Source organism: Oryzias latipes, chromosome 3 (assembly GCF_053564925.1).
Source record: "Oryzias latipes strain Hd-rR chromosome 3, Olatipes_Hd-rR_3.1".
In the NCBI taxonomy this organism is placed as follows: domain Eukaryota; kingdom Metazoa; phylum Chordata; class Actinopteri; order Beloniformes; family Adrianichthyidae; genus Oryzias; species Oryzias latipes.
In genome coordinates this window covers 23,630,001-23,650,322 of record NC_136239.1, presented here as the reverse complement: position 1 = coordinate 23,650,322, position 20,322 = coordinate 23,630,001, and the positions used below count along the sequence as shown (strand labels likewise).

Here is a 20,322-nt window from a genome sequence, read left to right as displayed (position 1 = left end):
AATGTGAAGCTTTCTGAGTGAACCAGACGAATGGTTGGCAGAAGTTTGCAAACTTGTTGCACCAGCTTAAGCACATTTTAGGAGGGCTTTAATCATAGAAACATGCTCTTAGAGATTTGCATAAATTTGTTTACCCAGGAGGGAAGAGCTGTGTATTAATTCACACTGGCTGCACTTTTCATTAAATCAAGTGAAGTTTCCTTTTAGTTGAGCAAACCAAACAACCAATGCTAAAGTTAAACAAAGTGCAGAGGGTTTTCTATTTTTAGCTATTACAGGAACTGCATTGCAACAGATTTACAATTGAGATAACCCTCTTTGTCTTGTCTGATGTCTCAATGATGAACGTTGTTTTATAACTTCCTGCTCACTCTTACACTTCCTGCAGGGTTAGTGTGCTAATCGAAAACTTTCTTGTTGATTAGCTTCAAGCACCAAAGACCATTCAGTAATGTTCCCTAATGTGTGCTCTTCTCACAATTTTACATAACAAACCAACCAGTCCTGTTTGTCTTACACTGTCCCATGAGAAATCATTTCCTCAGTCACATTGCATGCAGAGGAGTGTCAGGACAAGCCAATTCGTCTGAATGATTGCTTGCAGTCAGGACATAAACTTCCAGATAAAAAAAGTTTTAATTCTTCACTTGTTTTGATATTTGTTCTAAAAACATTGTGCAGACATTTTAATAAGTGATTAAATGTTCGAATAAAATACTTAAAATAAAAAAAACACCCTAGAGCAAAGAAAATAAACAAAACTCTTTTAGAATACCAATTTTTTTGGTTTGATTAACCTTCATAGTTAACTTAGCAATTTCCTACAAAACATTTGAATGTTTTATGTTTGGATTCTGAATGCTCAACTGACAAATCATTTACCGCTTTTTAAAGCTGTGACGTCTTGGTGAGGGGTTTGCTGAAGAACCAAACTATTCTGGAACCAGATGGCACACAGTAATCCAGCAGGGTGTGAAGTTTTCTTACAGCAGCAAGCCTCCCTTTTTAAAAAATCTTTGCTTATCTGTGATGAATTTGCACACGCGCCTCCCTCCTGTCTGCGTGGGTTTTCTGCAAGTACTGTGATTTCCACATGTAAACATGGTGGCCGAATTTACATTTTCCTGTGTCACATTTGGGGCTTCTTACCCCTACATGCTTCCACCTGTGGTTAAACCCCAGGTAACCTTCATGATTCTGGTCACGATTGAACAAGAGGTGAAATGTGGATGATCGGTTATCCTAAAATGACTGCAGATGAAACTGTGAACATAAGTGGCTTTGTGTAGTCTTATGATAAAACCAGCACCCTGCCCAGAGAGAACCCTGCCTCTCACACTGGTGACAAACTGGCCCCATACAAAATTTTAAAACAAGATAAAGTAGTTAGAAAAGAAGTGTCTTTTTCCTAATAGTTTTTTGCTTACGGTATTACGATTAGGACTACAAATTTTCCTAAAGTTTTTTTTAAAGACGACTCAACTGTGATTAAATGTAAACCCTATAATTGCCTCCTAACGCTATAACCGTAGAGTAAAATAGAGAAAACATGTTAAAAACATTGATTCCTATAGCCTATAGGCCCATTCAGATAACTATTGTTGTAAAAATTGGTCTACATAAATAAAATTGAATTGAATATAGGCAATAGGCAGCAGAAAAATACATTTTTAATTGATTTAGTCTTGGTTGGGTTGTTAAAGTATTATTAAAAACGTGAATTATCTGTGACCCGGTCCCAGATCAGCGGAGGAAGATGGATGGATGGATGGATGGATGGATGGATGGATGGATGGATGGATGGATGGATGGATGGATGGATGGATGGATGGATGGATGGATGGATGGATGGATGGATGGATGGATGGATGGATGGATGGATGGATTATGAAATATTTTGTAGAATTTTTCTCTGTGTGATTCATATGGCCCTTATATTTGTAGGATCTTGGAAGTGACAGTGTCAGAGGGAATGTTGTAATAGTTTTGAGCAGTGGTTCAATTCCTACCGAGTTTGTTATAGTCCATTGTACAGGAGGATGAAGCTAATTGGGGATTTGTTTATGATATAACACTGAGGTATTTTTCATTTAGTCAGAGCTAGAAAGCAGGGGCTATTTTTGGGGAATTCCAGAATCAAATATAGAAGAAATGTTTCCTTTCTCATCCACTTTTGTGCATGCGGAAATACATGGGTTAGGTATGTGTTCCTGGTCTTACAGCTCTGGCAAGAAGAGAAACATTTGCTGCAGGGCTCTCCTCGTCACAGAGGAGATCTTAACTTCAAAAAAAGCTGTGGGTTCCGGCACACCAGCCCCTCACTCATCATGCCCACACTTCCCGAAGAAGATGAGGAATCTCCAGAGGAGATGGATAGCTCCTCCAGCTCTCCTAGAACAGTGAGTTCTGTCACATTCACACGCACATTTTTATGATCTATTTGGCTGTAGGACCAAAGTCCAAGGTGGATGCTTCATAAGTCTGAACTATGAAAGAAGTTTTTAAATGATTATTCATTGAAATGATTCTAAGAGCTGAGCACTATGTTATTTTATTCAACCAACAATGCTTTATTTCGACTGTCTGTCAAACTAAAGTGCAGCTGTGCATACAAACAAACACAAGCTAGCCATGCCATAAACTGAAGTAATGGCATTTGAATTGGTGCATATTTTACTGTTATGGCTTTATGCTGAATTAACTCCCTCATAATGTTTACAAATGAATCTTGTTGAGGGCTGATTTACAATCAGTCTTTGAAGACTACTTGCCTTTCCTCATGAATCTACCGGAGCTCTGCTGAGGTCCTCCGAAAGGATGTGAGGAATTTCAAAGCACACAAGCGAAATCAGTCAAATCAGCTGAGGTTTAAAGGCTTCTCTCTGTTTTTTAAGGGAGGCCATTTTTGTTCTTTGGACTGGGTTCCAAGTCTCAGCAAAATGGCAGCTTTGGGTCCTTTGAGAGCTATCTGTAACTCAAAGTCTTAGTTTAGATAGGTCTTCCATGACTAAATTCTTACTTATCTTAACCTCAGAGTTTATTTAAATAAAGAAAGAAAATGTGTGTGCATGACTCAAATCAACCATGAGTAATTTTCTTCATTTGCTTTTTTTTAGCAGCGTTTTATTTTCAGAGCTGCACTGCATTTCTCGATGCCATTTATAAGCAGTCTGATTTAGGCAAAAAAAATGTAAATAGGAAAATATTTACCTTGTTTTAGCACAGCATTTCTATACTTAACAGCATCTAAAACTGACTTTTTAAAATTAAGCCACCATAAAGTGTTTTTGGTGCCGTCCGTAAGAAACACATGAATCTCAAAAGTCATAATGAAGTTGGGAAATTCAAACTTGTGCTAAGCTAAGAGAATAAATGACAAAGCATGTTTGTTTACACATGTAAAATATATATTTATAAAGATTTCAACTAGAAATAAGATCATTAAAATCTTCTCCAGATGAAATAATGTATGACTGAACATTTTCCAACCTTTTCTAAGCCACAAGACACTGTGTCTCAACCCTGATGGTAAAAGTGAGTATAAAATGTAAAGAACTCAAGAGGCAGTATTAGCAGATGTTGGTATCTATGCCCTCCGATGATGTAACAAAAAGGCTTCAGCTACTACTTACAGTGAATGTCCCACAATGTTTTAATAGATTTTAATGTGTGTGATATAAAGTAAAGACTTCTTCAAATAAGGCCAAGAATGTGTTGTCTGAATATTTCAAGTACTTTACCACTGCAAAAAATAACAGATGGAATTTTCTGTAGCAAAACTGGAATTGATAAGCATGGAATGGATGGAAAGAAGGGCTGCATCCTGGACAGATTGTTGGTCCCCTACATATCAATATTTTATTACGTGATGCTCTAAGTTCCAATTGAACTAGCATCAGGGTGATTCTAGTTTATAAAAATGTGATCTTTCTAACTGAGAGTTGACTTCTTCAAACCTCTAACTTTTTGTCTGCTTCTCGGATTGGCATGTGAAGTTTTTCACTGACAGCAAACTTACAGGGTTTGGATCCTTTCAGGAAAGGAACTTTCAATCAGTTACGACAGTCAGCTCCTGGAACGACATTGTTTCTTTTTATTGTTATAATAAAAAGAAATGATTTATATGTTTAAGTGAGAAATGTAAAAACTGTTTCTAACAATAAAATTGTAACTAACTGGTTTTGAGGGTAGGACCTGGACTTGATGGCTGATAATGACAACAAAAAGACAAGAAATAAAGTTATGAAGAACTCCTTCAAGAAAACGTGCCATTACAAATGTCAATCATTACATTTCTGTCATGGCGGCTACAGTGAACGACAAGAACAAAGCCCTGATAGCTGAGAGGCCTGGCGTATTTTCCTATTTTTGACGCAACAACGGGTGTACTGTGAAATTAGCAGGAAAGTAAGCGCCAACACAGCCTTTTTGCAAATGCAAATCCTACATTCTAAATGATAAGCTCTGAAAGCAAAGTCTGCAGGTCTTTACAGTTGTTTACTATTCCTTTGTTTGATATATAATGTTATCAAAGAGCCTTGTATGTTGGGCCATTTGGAAATCTGATTACAACAAAGCGCATAGTGTCCAGTGAGCTGTGAGTCTTTGGGTATTGATGCCACAAATATCAAAACCCAATTTTAAAAAGTTTCAGGAACTTCTGTATTATTTGTCTAGTGATCGTCTGTCTGTTTTAAGCAAACACAAATGCTTTTTTTAATTTTTTTATTTACAGTCCACGCCCAGTGAATGCCAAACCATCGTGTTTGCAGCCCCCACAATCATCTACCCACAGCAGGTCACTGCTGAACAAGCTGATTGGCATTCTTTGGAACAGGCCAGGTAAAATAGCTTAAACTCAAACCATGATAAAAAGTTTTGTGTTTAATCTTTGTCTCTGGATAACATTTGTTGTATCAGACCACACAGTCCCAGAGCTCGCCTGGTTAAGAAGCCCTCTGGAGGACCCATCACCACAGTCGGTGGGTAGATCCCATAAATACACCCAGACATTTTGCAGCAGTAATTACTAAAAATAAACACTGTGAGAACAATTTGTGGCCGCCCAGCATCAAATTAAAGACACACACTGGGAGGAACGTTGCTTTTTTTTTTCAAGGGATGTTTTTAACTATTAGGTTTTGCTTTATAATGAGATGATAACATTTCTAATTCTGGTGATGAGATATTTTACCAATAATTGCTTAAAGGATCTCCTAAAAAACAAGAAAAAAAAGGGTTACTTCCCCCCAGGAGCCCGCAGAGGATGTGTAAACATCTGAGTCGTGTCCCTCTGTACAGACAGCACAGGTAATGTGATAGACCTACTGAGAGATCAGCTGCCAGAGCCACAGCTGTCCGAAGAGGATCGACAGAAGAACCTCGAGCTGCTGGAGCAGGCAAAAAAGGTCAGCGATCGGTTTCTGTCTCGCCGAGGACGTAGATCCACCAGCAGCCTCACAGAGTCCCCTACAGGTACTCCATGCAGAAACCCACACGTACACCAATGAATAACAGAGTTCAAGCACTGACTGCTTAAAAGATGTTAAATATTGTTGCAATACATTTCAAAAGTGTTTAATTTAAATTTGTGATTAAAACTAGTATGGATGACTTTCCCTCACAGCTCTTTCTCCTTGTCCAACTCCTCCATCTTCCTCACCATCTTCCTCAAGGAGCAGCTCAGTAATTGTGGCCCCTCAAACTGGTCTGTTCTCACTTCATATTTCTCAAACATCAAAAAAACAAAAACAAATCTGCTTCTACAAGTATAGTTTTCTTGATTCAGCGGATAACTTTCAATCAACCTAAAGCCACAAAGACCTTGTTTTTATTTTTTAAACTCATATTCTGCTCTTTTGTCTGCAGCAAGCTCAGAGATGACCCATGTCAGCTCCCAGTCTGCCTTTCAGGTTCATCTTTTTTGTTTGTCTATGACCTCTGTCTTTATGAAACAGGAATAATTCAGAGTATTTTCCCAAAAGTTCAATTGTTTTTCCTTGGCTAAAACAAGAAAGTGTACATTTTATTTTTTATTTTTTTATTTTTTTGTTGTCTGAAAATGAGGTTTATTAGCCCTTAAATTGCTTGGCTTCCCAGAAAGAGAGCTACCTGAGTCAGTTGTTGTTGATCTTGTATTTTTTCCTGCTGCAGCATCGTGATGTGCCGCTGGTGAGGGAGTCGTCTGATTCAAAGAGCAAGGATCTGGAGGTCAGAATGACAGACTCTCTACATGTTTTCCCATCTGTACACTAATGACTTGAACTAGAAGTGTCAAGGGTTTTATTTTATTGATTTATTGAAAAATAATTGTTTAGTTGAAGCTCCATCAGCTGAGAAAACGTTTTAGAAAAGCTCTGCAATTCCTGATTGCAGAAAGTAACTGCAGTTGCAAAGGTCAATCCAAAGGTAAAAGAAAAATCACTTTGAAATCAAGCTGTGATTATGTTGTACTAGTGGCCAACAGCCCATTCTAAACATCTGAATAGATGTGAATTGTTCATAACACAATCTTTTGTTTCCTTGCTGAACCTGAACAGCTGTTGGTGGAGTGGAAGCCCTCAGAGAAAAGAAAGGTGTCTTCTGGGACTTTAACGCCTCGGTTCTCTGTACAAAACGAGAACTGCGACCTTGCTGTGCCCAAGTGTTCCTCTGCACTTAGTAAAGCAGATGAAGTTTCAGGCCGAAACCTAAACCAAGCACCTGCCACTGGGGTGGCCAAGCCTGTCCCCAGGCCCCCTACTCAGCAAGCCCCCTGCACAGCAGAGATTAAGACAATTGGGGCCTTTCCACCACTGATGAGAGCTGTTTCCTGGGATGCTGTAGGCAGCATGAATTCCAGAAATGGATCCCCAAGTTTTCCTCCAACACTTGAAGACCCTCTCTCAGAAGAGCCCAGGGAAGCTGCGTTCAAGTCCTCAGGGTACAAGGATTTTCCCACACAACCAGGAGGTGTGCGCAAACTGACAAAGCTCAGAGAGGTAAAGTGCACATTTACTAAGCCCCTTGAAGGGATTTTTTTTACTGGTTTTCTGCATGATGAATGTGTTTGTGTCCACAGGAGCACAAGCTGATGCGTAACCAAAGCATTGTGGCGTCAAAGTTACCAGAACTTAGTGAAGCTACTGAACAGGAAAAAGGTAATGGTTACTATTTGTTGTTTTTTTTCTTGAAAGATCAAAGATGCAAAACGGTAAAAAAGGTAAAGGTAAAAAGTGCAGCATAAACCACCTAGCATCACACACACACAAAAAAATCGATTTTACACAAAAATCCGAGGATCTGCTCTGTTTTGTAAAAGAAAACACAAAATGCATTTTTATCTTCTGGCAGTAGATGGCATAATTGTTAAAGCAAAATTCAGTGCCTAACAATAAGAGACTAAGCTTTTTTACTTTGAAATAATAACACTTTTTGGTATATTCAAATTAAAGAGACCATAATAAGAATTGACCTATTTTTACATTAAACTTCATTCCTGTGTAAATAAATAAATAAACTATGTTGTGTTGTTATTGTTGTTTTCTCCACAGGACCTTTATCATCTTCAAAGTCAGCCAGCATTGAGGAAGGGAAGGAGAATGCCATGCCAAACATTTCAGACATGATGCTGAGAAAACTCAAACTCCATCGAGCTCTGCCAGGCTGGTGGGTAACAAATCAATTTGACTTTCATTATTTGATAACCAAAAATCTTTTTTGCTGCTTTGTTTTTAATAAGTATACTTAGGTACAGTCTAAGTACTCTATGTAAAAATGAAGTACACTCTAATTTGTCTAATTGACAATAATTTCTTCTGTTTCATACTAGTGCACCCCCACTCAGTGAAAAAGAAGTGGAGGTGGGTACCTATTCTGTTCAAGTGGTTCCATGTTAGTGAACTTGTGTGTTTTTCTGTTTAGTATTGGACATGTTTCATGCAAAAGATGACACATTTAGAACAGGTTTTCTGATGTTTGCAAGTTTCTTGATTTTAGGGTTATATGATGGTGTGAAGAAACATGTTGTTACAGTGAAAACATTCCAGAAATTAAAGTTGTTTTTTTTTGTCAGTAGACAACTGATAATTTGAGTTGGCCAACAATGCTGTACAGGTTGTCACAGGTGAAACAAAAAACCGCATCGACCCCCGTTATTTCCCTCTAGAACATTAAAAAAGGAAAGTTAATTGTTATAAATTATATCAAGTTGTTTGTATATGCACAGCTCTGTGAAAAAGAAGATGCACTATTTTAGCTGTGTGGCTTCATGTAATATGATGCATTTTTTAAAACTTCTTTGGTTTGAACCTTACTTTTGATACTCTCCAAGAGGAAACCACAGAGGTACACTAGACTGCTCTGTATAAACTAAACATGGTGGAGCATCCTCCATCCTGCAAAATGGTTTGGATCATACCTTACCCTTCTACCATGAAGAAAATCAACTTAACCCTTGTGCTATCTTAGATGACCCCACCCTTACATTGACGTGTTCTCCCTACCATGAAAAAGGTGGACAAAGGTGGAAAGATTTCATGTAATCCATGGACACCAGTGAAGATCACAAATCATTGAAGAAAAAAGGTTCAGCGCACTGTCTAGTGGGTCTAGATCAGTGTTTTTCAACCAGTGTGCCGCGTGGGAGATGGTCAAGTGTGCCGTGGGAAATTGCCCTCATTAACTGATTTAAAAACATTTCCCATCTCCAGGATTTCAGCTCTGTGTTCATCCAAACAGGCCCTGATAAAACATTGAGGAGTTAGGAATATAAAAGATCGTAAGATAGCTTTACTTTGCGTTTATTTGATATTAAAGACATTTTGATAAGAATGACGGTACTGTACCGCGATTCAGCTGCACCTTCGGCTGTATTTTGGAAAAGTCCCGTCCCTTTAACTGTCTCCACCAATCATTCTTGGGGGGCTTAATCACATGTCATCAGTCTGACCAATCAGAAGTGGTTAAAGTCTTCACTTCCTTGTCCCGATTTAGCTCGTAAAGTCGCTCAGTTCTAACAAAAATACCAGCTAAAGCTCGTCTTTAGCGGTGTAGCTTTCCACAGAATCCGGTATCAGACCGTGGAACAAGTGAACAAAACAATGAAGCTCCGAAAACCGATCTTCGGCCGTTTTATGCACTACATCTCCCATGATGCATTGGGTTGTGAGAGTGACAGCGCACAAGGAGATCTGTTGTTAAACGTCTTGAAACCAACGAACACACATCAAACTGTTTTTAAATCCTCTAACTTAACTTTTATTGTATTTTTTAGAAAAAAACAGCTGCAGTTTCCACCTTTTTCTGCAACAATTATCTCAAAAATGCATGTGAGATCGTGGAGGGGCTGTAGATCAATACAGACTATGAGTTTCTCCTTTTTTTTTTTAATTTTTGGATGTTGGTGTGCCGCGGGATTTTTTTTAAGGTTAAAGTGTGCCGTGGCTCAGAAAAGGTTGAAAAACACTGGTCTAGATGACCCAATTCCCAATGTTAAAGTGCCTAGGATAGCACAAGGGTTAAAGAGGAAACGTTTCCTCATGCACAGTGTTACTTTTGATAAAGCTGAACACAACACAAAAGCAAAAAGAGCTCACACCAGCTGCTAATGACAGAGCTACTGAGGCAGTGATTTGATTTTGTTTCACAGCCATGGGTCCTGAAGCTGTTTAATCCATTATAGGCTTCTCTTTTTAAAGCATACTTAATCACATGGATTGGGTTTAACTGAAAGCTTAAGTGAAAAAAAAAATAGGGTCACGAGAAATAAGGATCCAATAAAACCCGTGAACAACAGGATCTTGAGATATATGTAGGTGCAGAAATGAATGTTTGCACATCTCTAAATGTCTTTGTCAAGGATTTGTAAAACTACTAAAGTACCACTCCGATCATCTTTTGATCTATATTAATAGCAGTCTCAGTGGTCTTTTTATCGTGACTATGCTGTTTTTAGCCAAAATTCAAAAAGAAACACAATTTTGAGCTAAATTCTCTTAAAACGTGTCCACCATCATCAAAAAAATGCCACAAGAACATGTTAAAAATGCTAAAAACACAATTTTCATCAGAGTGGGTCTCCATGCCTTCTTTCAAATACACTTTTCGATTTTATTCCTTTTAAACAAATAATTGCAAGTCATGCTGCGTGTTTATGTTGTTGACTTCTAGGTTCTAATAGAGACTACCTGTAGATACAAGAACATTTGGGATCTGAACTCTAAATCGTCTCTCAGAAGGTCACAAAATAACCTAAAAATTTAATTCACACTAAAAGGATTCAACAGGCGTGAAATCCATCAGCCTGTGTTTTCATTTTATGCTGTCTGTTTTCAATCAAACTGTGCATTTTATCCCCTCATTTTATTGACTAAAAATCTTCCACAGTAAGAAGTTTTAAAGTAAGAAGTCATAAAACCGACTCAGATCGTTAAATGTGTTTGTTGAACATTGTGTTCAAACAATTAAAGCAGATGGACTGCTGCTCTTGTGGCTGAATCTTTTGCACGTGTTTTAATAATGGGGTTTGTTGTCAAAGTGCAAGGCTATCACAAAAGCACTCACACTTGGCAATGTTCTGTCAACAGGAAAGTGTTTTGATCTGGTTCTAATCGGACCAAAGAGACTTAAAGTGATTTCCTGCTCAGAAAATCCAAACATTTGTGACGCAGTCAGGCCTGGAGTGTAGTCCATCTCAACGCTTCCACTGGGATGCTTGTAGATGAGGATGGTCAGAGGTCTTAAATTTCCTCTAAGAGGTGACCCGTCTGTTGGAAAACTGCAGGCTGGCTTTGATCTGTGCAGAAAAGCATCAAGAGGTCAAATGCCAGACTTAGATCTAGCTCCCAAAGCTTCTTGATGCTCCCTCACATTTTGAAAATGAATTTTTTTTCTAAACTTCAGTAAATCGTGTGTTTTTCTCTGTTATGTAGAAGTTTGAAGGCATTTTTGGTTTGCTTTTTTGTTTAATGAACTCATCTGAGTTTTACATTGTGATGATGGTCTTCACAGAATGCATTTGTCCAGCTGTCACTAGCATTTCGTAATGACAACTACACTCTGGAGACGAGGCTCAAGCAGGCAGAGAGGGAGAGGAACCTCACGGAGGAAGAGACAGAGAAGGAACTAGAAGAGTTCAAAGGAGCGCTGAAGGTTAGTCCTCCAAAACGCAAACCTGATCCAATTCATTTTTGAGCGTCAGAGGAATTCCCTCTGGCTCTCTAGTGCTTGTGCTTCTACTAAATGTTTCCTGCAATTGTCCCTTATATTCTGCCTGGGTAAATTGAAACCCAGCTATACAGGGTTACTCTGGGTTATTTTTTCAGATACACATGTAAATGTAAAATGTCATGATTCTGTCATGCAGATGACCTCAACACAATGGCAGAACATGGAGCAGCGTGACGCCTATCAGCGCCTAATAGAAACAGTCTGTGTGCTACACCGACTGGCCAACCGGCTGTCCAGCAGAGCGGAGATAGTTGGAGCAGTTCGACAGGTGCAACAACAACCCACTAATATTACACCACTCAATGTTACACACATTGCACGTATGGATTCTATTTTTGCTGGAAAGTGATTATAAAATTGTTTAGATCTTGACCTTTACTGCCTCTGCTCTTACCTTTGAGACATGCAGCCGCATCACTCATTCTAACTTTGGTTAAGGCTTGCTCTGATTTCTTTGCTGGCTCATCAGTTTGCAGATTGTGAACTTTCTATTCTGTATGTCATATTGTTACTTCCTTCTCTCGCCACACAACTCCTGACAACTTTTCTGTATTTTCCGAATGTAAGCTGAAGTTAGTTATTTTGTTCTTGAGCCTTAACTACAATTTGCATCTTTAGAAAAACTACCCCTATGGTTATAAACACAGACTGTTTTATGTTAATTTTGATGATTATGGTGTAAATAAAAAAATGTTTTTACCAAAGAGAGCATTTTGAAATTATCTAATTATAACCCAGGTCATTTTTGTGACTTTCTGGGTTTTTAAGTCTACTCCCTGTTTGAAATCAATTCAATTTTTTCGTATTTGAATTGATTTTAATATGTTTTTAGCCAGTTTAACTTTCTATTCAAATATGGTGCAGGTGGTGCAGGGCGGGGCGGTCACCTCTAATCGTAATATTGCAGGTTCGATTCCCGTCTCGCTTGCCCATATGTCGAAGTGCCCTTGGGCAAGACACTGAATCCCACCTTGGCTCTGGTGGAAGGTTGGCACCAGTACTTGGCAGCGACGCCGCCAGCATTGTGTGAATGTGTGTGTAAATGTGTGAATGGGGCTGTGACTGAAAAGCGCTTTGAGCCTTCGAGGGAAGCAGAAAAGCACTATACAAGTCTACGCCATTTACCATTCACTATCTTGATTGCTGAAATGTTTCATGGATTTATAGATAAATTGCTGGGTTCAGAATTGCTCACAATATTTTTATGCTGACAGGAGAAACGAATGAACAAGGCCACTGAGGTCATGATGCAATATGTGGAAAATCTGAAGCGGATATATGAGAAGGACCACGCAGAGCTGACAGAGTTTAAGAAGCTGGCCAACCAGAACTCAAATCGTTGTTATGCCGGAGCCGTGGAAACTGGAGGTAAGACGATAAAAATGATCTTATCAGCTGAGACAACGGAAGATGAGATTCTAACCTGGAAGCAATAGATTCATATAAAATACAACTCATTTGCTTGAGCATTCTTAACTCTTCAAAAGAAAAGCAGATGATTCCTGTTGACTATTTGGATTGTAGGTTGGGGGATAAAATGAGCACGATTTAAAGTTTTTTTTAAGTTACTGATGTGTTTCTTTGGTCTTTGTGTAGATGACGGGGTTCCGCGCACAACAAGAGCATTGTCCCTGACCCTTGGAAAGGTAAGCAGAGAAAGTTTTTTTTTTTTCTTCCCTACACAATATGTTTCAAAATATATCTTTCCAAAAGTTCATTATAAAACAGCTGGATGTTCTGTGTGTCCTTTTCATCCACTCACCCCTCATACGTAGGCTTTGCCCAGGCGTAGGGTGAGCGTAGCTGTCGTGCCCAAGTTCAGCCTCTTTAATGTTCCGGGTCAAACCCCAGCCACTGCCCCAACGGCTGCTGCTCTTCCTGCCCTGGTAGGTCTTCCTGTCCTGTTGGGATTTTCTGGGAAATGAGGTAAAAAGCATTGGATGCAATGACATATTGCTCAGTAAGGGTTCATGTACAGGTTATAACATGACTCAACTCTCATAAAACCTTTTTATTTATTTATTTTTTTTGTCCTAAAACTCCGTCGTACTTGTTTAATACACAGAACACTTTTTAAAAAGTTAACACTTGTGCTGCAGTGGCTGAATTTAACTTTCAGTGCACAAATTACATGTGAAAAGCTGCTTATTTAGGCCTGTGCTTCTAAAATGAGGTTTTTATTTCATTTGAATAAGAAAAACAAAGATTATTTTACATTTGTATTGATAAAGCTCACAAAAATTCAAAGCCGCTTTTCTTTTTCAGTGTGAAACAAATGATGTGAAAGGCAGCACCTCTCCTGAAGGAATGCAACCAGCAGCACTAGAGTGGTAGGTTTGCTTGCACAGACACACTTGATAAGAGCGTAAAAAGAGAAATGATTTTATGAATGTCAGATGTCATCGTTTTTTTTTTGTTTTGTTTTTTGGGGTCCACAAGGCCATTTCTTATTCCTACAAACAATGGTTCAGGAGAAATCCTGGACTTCTAATCACCCATATCAGAGCGTTTTGTGCTGCATAGGGAATTTTGGCTTGTTTGTGCGACAGGCAGGATGTGTTTTACAGTCCAGAGAAAATCCCCAGTGAGTTCAAACTAACCCCGGAAGAACTGCAAAAACAGAAGAAAAAAAAAAAGAAAAATCAAACTTGGCAGCAGTTGACAGTTTTGCTGCCTAAGCTTTTAATCTAAAAAATTGTCAAGGATTCTGACACAGTCCAGGCCTCAGTTATAGTGTGCATACAAAGTCTAGAGCTCTAGAGTGTCTGATCTGTACCTCCTATGAGGAGAGCAGCAACAGTAATTTTGGCCCCTCCATTTTTTTGGTTTGTACTCCCCTGTAATGGCGCTCCCCCATAAGGATCTGTAGCATAGTGAAGGCAACCTCTCTGTGTTTGGATGAAACCTGGCTGTAAAGTGCTTTGTAACATCTGCCATGACGTTGATGTAGTCCAAGGCTAATCGTTCTTTCCTATGTGAAACAATGCAGTGGAAAGACCTCCCCGGAGCAGGAAAGCGAGTTAGCCAAACCTTCAACAAACTTGGAGGAGATTAGAGCAGAGATCAGAGCCGAAATCGCAGCAAAGATTGAAGAAGAAGCCTACAAAAAAGGGTGAGGCCTTGTCTCCAGCTCGTCTGTGTGCCATAGTACAGCGTGGGGATGTTCTTTTTCATCAAAAGTATTTTCTTCGAGTCATGATAAAGAAAGTTTGACAGTCATTGGCAAATGTCTGATCCGGAAACCATTTGAAACAGAAGTCATTTTTGAGTAAAAGGTCTAATCTGAAAAAAAAGATCATGTTTAATTGTCTAAATTTATAGTGTTGTGTTTTTAGGAAACTACGTGAATAAACTGGAAACTTTCTCACTCTTTTATCCTTTTATTGCAAATGTAATTATATTTCTTATTTTGGCAATACATGCCTTTTTATTTCCTCATAAAACCAGAAATGTCACCTATCTAAGCTGAATCTTGACTTAGGTTTCTTGGCTAAAAACACTTAACTTAATAAAAATAATCAAATTATTAAAAAATGAAACTTTACCAGGTAGAAAAAAAAATGGTGAAAGACCTGTTGACCTTTTGTTTGCAGCAGAGCCACTAATACTGTTATTAAAGACCTTGTTCGATCATGTCTTGATCTACTGTAAAAGCTTTCCCAGTGGTCTTTCAATCATGATGCTGTTTTAGACTAAATAAAAAAAACGTTGTTTTCTTGGAGCTAGTTGCTGCACAGGTTTTTTTTATCTGCTCCTGATTCACCTTTTGCATAAAGAAACAGCTCAGATATACAAATTTGAATTTGTTTTTCTTTATGTATGTCCAAAAAATGCTACAGGACATGTTAAAAACACCAAAAACACAATTTTCATTAAAGTGGGTCTTTGAAAAAGTGTGTGGTTGACATGTTTAAACCAGATTGAGAACGTTCCGTTCTGAAATTTCCCCCTGACCTTGTGCATTACAAAAACAAAATGCATTGAAACCAGAGGCATTTCACATAGAACAAAATCTCTCAGCAAATAAACTAAAATACTTGGCAAAAAAAGGAAAAGAAAAGAAAAGAAAAGAAAAAAGGAAAAAAGAGGGAGAACCTGACTATGACAAAATAAATAAATGGTGACACGATCAGGGCAAATAGACATGGACCTTATCTACACAACAGAAAAAAATAAACACAGAAGTCATTCAAACAGAAACAGAAACTTTAAGGAAAAAAAAAACTACAACAGAGAAAAGTTTAAAGTCTTTAGGATGTCCCCACTGCTGCACAATGTTATGACTGTTGACAACTGGTAGTAATTGTTTGTGCAGAAATCTAAACGTAAAAAGAGATATTTACATATTTATAAAGATAAAATTGGCTTTTACGAGCATTGACTGTTGAAGTCCATCTCTAAAGCATGGAATATGTGCCATTTTTTTAACTACAGTTTCAATGAGGGACTGAAACAAAGTAAGGTGATCCTACAGGACAAATGTGAGGATGAGACCGATGCGGAGAAGCAGCTGGAATCCAAAAACAATGATGAAGAGATTGGAAAGAGGCATCATAATATGAGGTAAGATTATTCAGATCCTTTGAGAAAAAAAATGAGTTTATTACATTTTTATTAGGAGTGGTTATTAATTTGTTTGTATGCTATTTCTCCCCTTTTTGGCAAGTTATCAAAAACCATAAAATTAAATATGGACTCTTTAAATCCATTAATTGATTGTGTTTAAAATCCATTACTTGTTTTTACAGCCAAAAACAAAACCTTTGTTAGTTTTTGCGTAACAATGTTTAATTTTATTTAAAACCCTCATACTTTCGTTCACTTTAAACCACTTATATAGGAATTGGTTTGGTTAAATGGAGAATAAACAAACAAAAAAAAATAATACCGTACTTTAATCAGCCATATCGATTTGGAACTTGAATGAAATTGTGAGTTGTTTTTTAATTTAATTAGAATGCAACTGGATCATTTATTCTTTTTCCATCTTTTCCTTGTAAAAAAAAATAAAGTCAGCAGATGCTACACTAAGTCCAAATTCGACGATGTGCTGTGAGTTGCCATCTGATCTTCACAGGAGGATGGAGGAGGCCGTCGCACTTCTTGGTCGACTTTGTCCCAAGGTCTCCATCAGTCGGCGGCTCCTCTGGATTGCCCTGACACTCTTTGTGGTGATGTGTGTGGTCATCAGCATTTTCACCTTCTTCAGCGATTACTACAAGCGGCGTGAGGACACGTAAGGTTGGGGAAACATTCTCCACGATCTGATACAAATCTGTGGACTGGGTGAAAGAAGAGCAACCAAAAAAGCTCACAGTTAAACTGACAGAGGTCACAGCCGTTCTCTCTGTCACGCGTCTCCCTTTCCTTGAACCGGGACTCGCTTGAATGGACTGAGGTGTTGTGACTGACCCTGCAAAGTTCAATGTCTTCTGAATTAAGTCATAATTTTCCTAAGAATCTAAGGTAGGCACTTCGTTTGTTATAGTAAGTACGGTTGTTTTTGTTTAGGGACCAAAGCTTTAGTGTGTTAAAACATTTGTATTAACATAGATGCATAGATGAAAAAAAATACGTTTGAACATGGCACTTTTCCTTTACAGGCCGCCATTAAAAAATATGTCTATTTATCTAAGATTTCACTCTCTCAGGTCAAATTAAAAATCAAAGACTTGGAGAGATTCTAAATTAATATTTAATTTTTTTAACTTGTTTAATTTTATAAAGGATATTGAAATATGAACACATTCCAAAATAGTTACCCAAGTGCAATATTTTGCAGCTTTTGTTTCTTGTTTTTGTTGTTGCAGATTCAGAGCACGAATGGGTTATTTGTATGGAAGCACTTTTGTGCATGTGGCTGCTGTTTATCAAGCTTGAGTGCCTGTGTTGTTCTTGAATATACCACTCTAACACCTTTTCCTTTTAATAAAGGAGTGCCTTGGAACATTTATACGTCTGTTGTTGTTTTTTCTTTCAATATAGGCAAAAAAGAAAATTTCTTGAAGTAAGGAGAATCCTTCCCATCCCTAGATTGATCAATATTTTTTCAAGACATTTTAAAGCATCCTCGCAAATAGGAATAGTCCAAAATTGAAAATGTTTAAAATAAATAACAAATTAAAGCTGATGGGGAGATTATGAAGGTCCACTTTGCAGCTGACACCTCAGGTTAAAGACAGACTTCATTTAGCATGTTTTTTTTTCTCACATCTTTAGCTTTCACATAGGAGATGAGTTGATAGTTGACACATTCTTTTGGAAAACAGTCAGTAAATAAATGAAAAAGGTTTTTATCATAAAGCAATGTTGTCACAAAAAAGAGATGAGAAAATTTCCTTTTGTAACCATTTTAGATGGACTCAAAAACTAATGTGTTATTGTTGACTAATACATTAACAGGAGGAAAGTTGTGTGAATCAATACAATGATAAATACATTGAAGTTAAGCAAAAAATGATTTGACTCACTTTTGGAAAGGTGGAGCAGGATGAAGGGTTGTTTTAATAATTTATAGTAATGTTATTGTAAATAATCATAATTGAAGTCTGTTACTTAATGCAGACATTTTGAAAATATGGTTTGATGTTATGCAACCTGAATCACCAGAATTTCAGAAAAGCTTGCTTAACTTTTGGAAAGTACTACATAAAATTCTATTGCGTTAAGTGGATTCCCATCATTCAATATCTATCAAAGGGAGAAATGAACTGCAAGATGAGCTGACGGAGTTTAACAAGCTGGCCAACCACAACTCAAATTGTTGTTATTCAGGAGCCGTGGAAACTGGAGGTAAGATGATAAAAAAGATCTTATGAGCTGAGATAACAGAAGATAAAATCCTAACCTGGGTGTTCTTTTTACCCTCTCACCCCTCATACGTAGGCTTTGCCCAGGCGTAGGGTGAGCATAGCTGTTGTGCCAAGATGTGCACCAAATTTCAACCAAATTTGTTCTTGTTTGTAAAAATAATAAAATGTCAACTGTTTTCAAAAAGCAATTTCAAAGGCCTTTCAGTTTAACTACATGACCATGATCCACTCAAATTAATCAGAGCAGTTGTTAAAGTTTTTATTTTATATAATATCTCAAAATATTTTGGGGAAAGCTCCCACTTTCAGACATATTTTTTATTCAAAATACTATAATTATACTCTCAAAAAAACAAAAAACAAAAATGTGTTTTACTTACCTCTTAGCATCTAATTGTCATTTCACCAAAGTTGACAAGATCCTTGCAAGTTCGTCATCAACATGCCATGTATCATTTCCTGCGGTTGGGCGTAAGTGTGAGGAAATGTTTCTGTGAAAGTTGGGTGTTTGTCTGAAACTTATCAAAACACCTCACAAATAGCAAGAATGGTAGCATTAAAAAATGTCTCGGGAGAGGAAATCCTGAGGACAAAGAGTTCGTCTGGGCGTGGGAAGTGAACTTGATCTTCTTTTCCTTGTGTGTTATCGCTTATAAAGGTTTCTCTTTAAAAAAAAAAAAGTCCTGTTTGGTTTAACAAAACATGTCTGATTGTGTGGAATTTGCATCTGAGCCATTCTGCTTTCTTCTGAAGTTCTTCAAAGTTTTTTGACCCTTTGGTGGTATCTCTGCCTCCTGGGTCCTGCTTCCAGAACATATGATGGCTGGTGATCTGACCTGTGCGTGGCACTTCCTCCTTCCTTTTCCTCAACTGTGGAGCAGTGATAGTCCACACACCCCTGTGTAACAGAATCCCTACTATTTAACTGAGCCGTTTCACTCACAGGCACATAAACCTGACAACACTGGAACTCCAATGCACCCGCCATCATGACCACTGTCCGCCTCCTCATTGCATTAGTGCTGTTTGTTTCTTCAGGATTCTCTACTCATAACATGACCAGCATCAGACGTAAGTGATTTCAGTAGAATTAACATGTCAATTTGTCAAATAATAAACTTGCTGTGTGTTTTTTTTTCTAGTTTTCCCTGCAGCAAACCATAGTATAGCAGGAGTGATCCAGGTCACCTACATAAACGATCAGAGCCAGCTTCAGTATGCGTTCAATGCCTCTCAAGCTCGAAGCTTCTGCTGGTTCCTCGGACTGAACATTGCCACAAAATCACAAGTAGAGCAAGCTCTCACTCGGGGTTTTGAAACATGCAGGTAAAAAGTCGCTTCACAAAATCTACCTCTATTTATTTACAAGAAAACCCCTAATGTCCAGTTTGGTTTTGTTAAGATTCGGATGGATTGATGAGCATTTTGCAGTCATTCCTCGCATCCATGCGCTTACAAACTGCGGCCAAAACCTGACTGGGCTGGTTGTGTGGCGAGCCTCTGTGACAAGAATGTTTGATGCGTTTTGCTTCAATGAATCAGGTAAGAGACTTTTCTAATGTACTGATTACCAAGAGAAAGTACCTGCACACCTCTCTTGCCCTTTCTTCACAAAAATGAAGGACCATTTATAGATATATTTTTCTTTTGTTTGTCTTCTTTAGGTTTTAGTTTTGTTTATTCCAACTCTACCACGCATTGCAACATAGATGCATTTCTGTGTCAGTTTTTGCAACTTTGATTTTTTTATTTTCCAAGCATCTGCTTGTGATATCACAACCCATGCAAATAACCTGTACAAATATTAGACACTAACATAATCAAATTTAATTAAATATCAAGTTCTTATTGGCAGATGCAAGAGAACAACTACAAGATGCAGCAAGTCCTTGGCATGACCTAGAGTTCACTGAGGCCCCCAACTCCACCCTGACCTCACGGCTTGTATCCTCCACCACAACAGCTAAAGCCATGATCAGGGAGGAAGAACCAGCTCGCTTTGTCAGCTCTCCACAAGGCTCCACTGGAGGTATAAAGACATTTTTAAATTGTTGTTTTAGTGAGCCCTGCAAATAAAACTTAACACAGTTGTTCTGATTTATTTCTTGCATTTGTTTCAGCAAACATTGTGCTCATCAGCTGCACCTGTGGTCTCCTGCTAACTTCAATAGCCATCTTTGTCTACTTGAAAGTGTGAGTGACGATCATGGTGAAAATATAAGACTACAGGCCAAAATTAGATCTATTCCTGATTTATAACATTAGTCATAACCTAATGCTGCAACAGTAATCTTAACTGCAT

The 20,322-nt window shown here is 38.1% G+C and overlaps 2 protein-coding genes across 9 annotated transcripts in view; both read left to right on the top strand.

The window, feature by feature from the left end:
* mrvi1 (murine retrovirus integration site 1 homolog) overlaps positions 1–17,161 on the top strand; it is a 32,734-nt gene extending 15,573 nt beyond the window's left edge. For 7 of the 8 annotated variants that reach the window (XM_078944461.1, XM_078944460.1, XM_078944463.1 and 4 more), the window contains 20 exons: positions 2,223–2,399; positions 4,736–4,842; positions 4,921–4,982; positions 5,302–5,475; positions 5,627–5,707; positions 5,869–5,912; positions 6,154–6,210; positions 6,540–6,980; positions 7,061–7,139; positions 7,533–7,647; positions 7,811–7,841; positions 10,990–11,130; positions 11,345–11,476; positions 12,423–12,576; positions 12,805–12,854; positions 12,984–13,094; positions 13,474–13,538; positions 14,198–14,320; positions 15,643–15,771; positions 16,286–17,161. In XM_078944461.1, the coding sequence (XP_078800587.1) occupies positions 2,223–2,399; positions 4,736–4,842; positions 4,921–4,982; positions 5,302–5,475; positions 5,627–5,707; positions 5,869–5,912; positions 6,154–6,210; positions 6,540–6,980; positions 7,061–7,139; positions 7,533–7,647; positions 7,811–7,841; positions 10,990–11,130; positions 11,345–11,476; positions 12,423–12,576; positions 12,805–12,854; positions 12,984–13,094; positions 13,474–13,538; positions 14,198–14,320; positions 15,643–15,771; positions 16,286–16,448 (2,436 nt within the window). In that variant the 3' untranslated portion in view covers positions 16,449–17,161. The remainder of the gene's footprint in view (positions 1–2,222; positions 2,400–4,735; positions 4,843–4,920; positions 4,983–5,301; positions 5,476–5,626; positions 5,708–5,868; positions 5,913–6,153; positions 6,211–6,539; positions 6,981–7,060; positions 7,140–7,532; positions 7,648–7,810; positions 7,842–10,989; positions 11,131–11,344; positions 11,477–12,422; positions 12,577–12,804; positions 12,855–12,983; positions 13,095–13,473; positions 13,539–14,197; positions 14,321–15,642; positions 15,772–16,285) is intronic. The other variant, XM_023953464.2, reaches the window with a different exon arrangement.
* Positions 17,162–18,933: 1,772 nt separating this feature from the next.
* lyve1a (lymphatic vessel endothelial hyaluronic receptor 1a) overlaps positions 18,934–20,322 on the top strand; it is a 3,156-nt gene continuing 1,767 nt past the window's right edge. The window contains exons 1-5 of the mRNA XM_004067000.5: positions 18,934–19,091; positions 19,163–19,346; positions 19,423–19,562; positions 19,876–20,049; positions 20,141–20,213. Of these exons, the coding sequence (XP_004067048.1) occupies positions 19,010–19,091; positions 19,163–19,346; positions 19,423–19,562; positions 19,876–20,049; positions 20,141–20,213 (653 nt within the window). The 5' untranslated portion in view covers positions 18,934–19,009. The remainder of the gene's footprint in view (positions 19,092–19,162; positions 19,347–19,422; positions 19,563–19,875; positions 20,050–20,140; positions 20,214–20,322) is intronic.